Source organism: Phragmites australis, chromosome 23 (assembly GCF_958298935.1).
Source record: "Phragmites australis chromosome 23, lpPhrAust1.1, whole genome shotgun sequence".
In the NCBI taxonomy this organism is placed as follows: domain Eukaryota; kingdom Viridiplantae; phylum Streptophyta; class Magnoliopsida; order Poales; family Poaceae; genus Phragmites; species Phragmites australis.
Genome location: NC_084943.1, coordinates 22,256,545 through 22,257,958, shown reverse-complemented (window position 1 = coordinate 22,257,958; position 1,414 = coordinate 22,256,545). Strand labels below are relative to the sequence as shown.

The 1,414-nt window shown below is 48.4% G+C and overlaps 1 protein-coding gene across 1 annotated transcript; it reads left to right on the top strand.

Annotated features, from left to right (window-relative positions):
- Nucleotides 1–328: 328 nt before the first annotated feature.
- On the top strand, nt 329–1,095 carry LOC133906815 (uncharacterized). The gene has a single exon (XM_062348831.1). The coding sequence runs from the start codon at nt 458–460 to the stop codon at nt 1,007–1,009; it is 552 nt and encodes a 183-aa protein (XP_062204815.1). The 5' UTR covers nt 329–457; the 3' UTR covers nt 1,010–1,095.
- The last annotated feature ends 319 nt before the right edge of the window (nt 1,096–1,414 follow it).

The window sequence follows — 1,414 nt, the reverse complement described above, 5'->3', positions numbered from 1 at the left end:
TTTTTTGACTAGTATGGATCGCCATCACATGCAAGACCTGCAACTACACGAGTGTGGCATTGATCACCACCAACTATGATCTCTGTGGCAATGATCTCGAGCTCCTTTTGGGTGAGTAAGCAGTAGTAAGCACCAAATTTGCTTGTCGTCTTCCTCTGTGGCTGTTGATGTGGGCACTGCCGGTGCCGGGGTTGGACGTGAACGGAATAGCCCTCGCAATAATGCAATGTCAGATTTAGGACATGGTGGGCTTGCCATTTCTTCCACGGTCCAAGTATTATATATCTTCTTCTCCTCCTTCACAGCACTCAGTCACTCACCATCGAAACCCAAAGAGCTCAGCTCAGCTCACTCATGGAAGCAGCACCAGCACGCACCTCCCCTTTGTACTGATCTTAGAGCAACAAAAGAAGTTTGCAAGCAAGGCTGATCACCGGCCGTGCTAGCTAGCTCTCCAATGGAGGCTCCTCCTTATGTAGCCACTGCCGCCGAGGACGACGACGACTATGTCGTCAACCTGTCGCTGACGCTGGGCCCCACGTCGCCGGCGCCCGCCTCTCCTGGCTCCGCTGCTGATGGTGTTGTCGTTGATCGTGGAGGAGGCAATGGCGGCAGAGGCGGTGTGAGGCTCTTCCCATGCCTCTTCTGCAACAAGTTCTTCCTCAAGTCGCAGGCGCTAGGGGGGCACCAGAACGCACACAAGAAGGAGCGGCGGAGCGTGGGGTGGAACGCCAACCTCTACCTCCCAGCTGCAACAACTACTACCGCTCCCAACCAAACACCTCCAATGGCGGCGATCCCGGCGCACTCGTGCCGCCAGTGCCTTGGGCACCCTCAGCGGGCACACATTGACGACGCAACAGCATACGGAGCGCCATGTTGCGCCGCCGCCGCCGACTATGAAACCGGCGACGGTTCGTCGGCGTGGCGGTACACGGAAGGCGGCCGTTCCTGTGCTCTCGGCGGGGACGAGAAAGAGAGGGATGTTGATCTCAATCTGAAGCTCTAGCTACGTAGTCCTAGTCCTAGTTTGTTGCTCATGCTGTGAGGTACTGTTTTGTACTTCTGATTTCTTTTTATTTCTTTGTACGTGCTCTTTTTTTCTTATGAGACTGAGCTTAGTTATATTTATTAAAAAAATATTTAATTAATTATATCTGTTCGAACAAGTTAATCTGAGTTTCTGTTTAGCTGAATCTAAAACCGTATAAACAGATATAAGAATTAACATTATAATTAATTACTTATATAAAAATAATTTTATAGCACAACAAGTAAACATATCGATATAGAGCTTGAACTCCTAAACTAGAATGAATTATATATTTACACTTATTGAGCTAGACTATAATAAGTAAATACGGACTATCAAACAGTCTTTTGTTTAAGGTTTTATGTATTCATCAGACCAGAA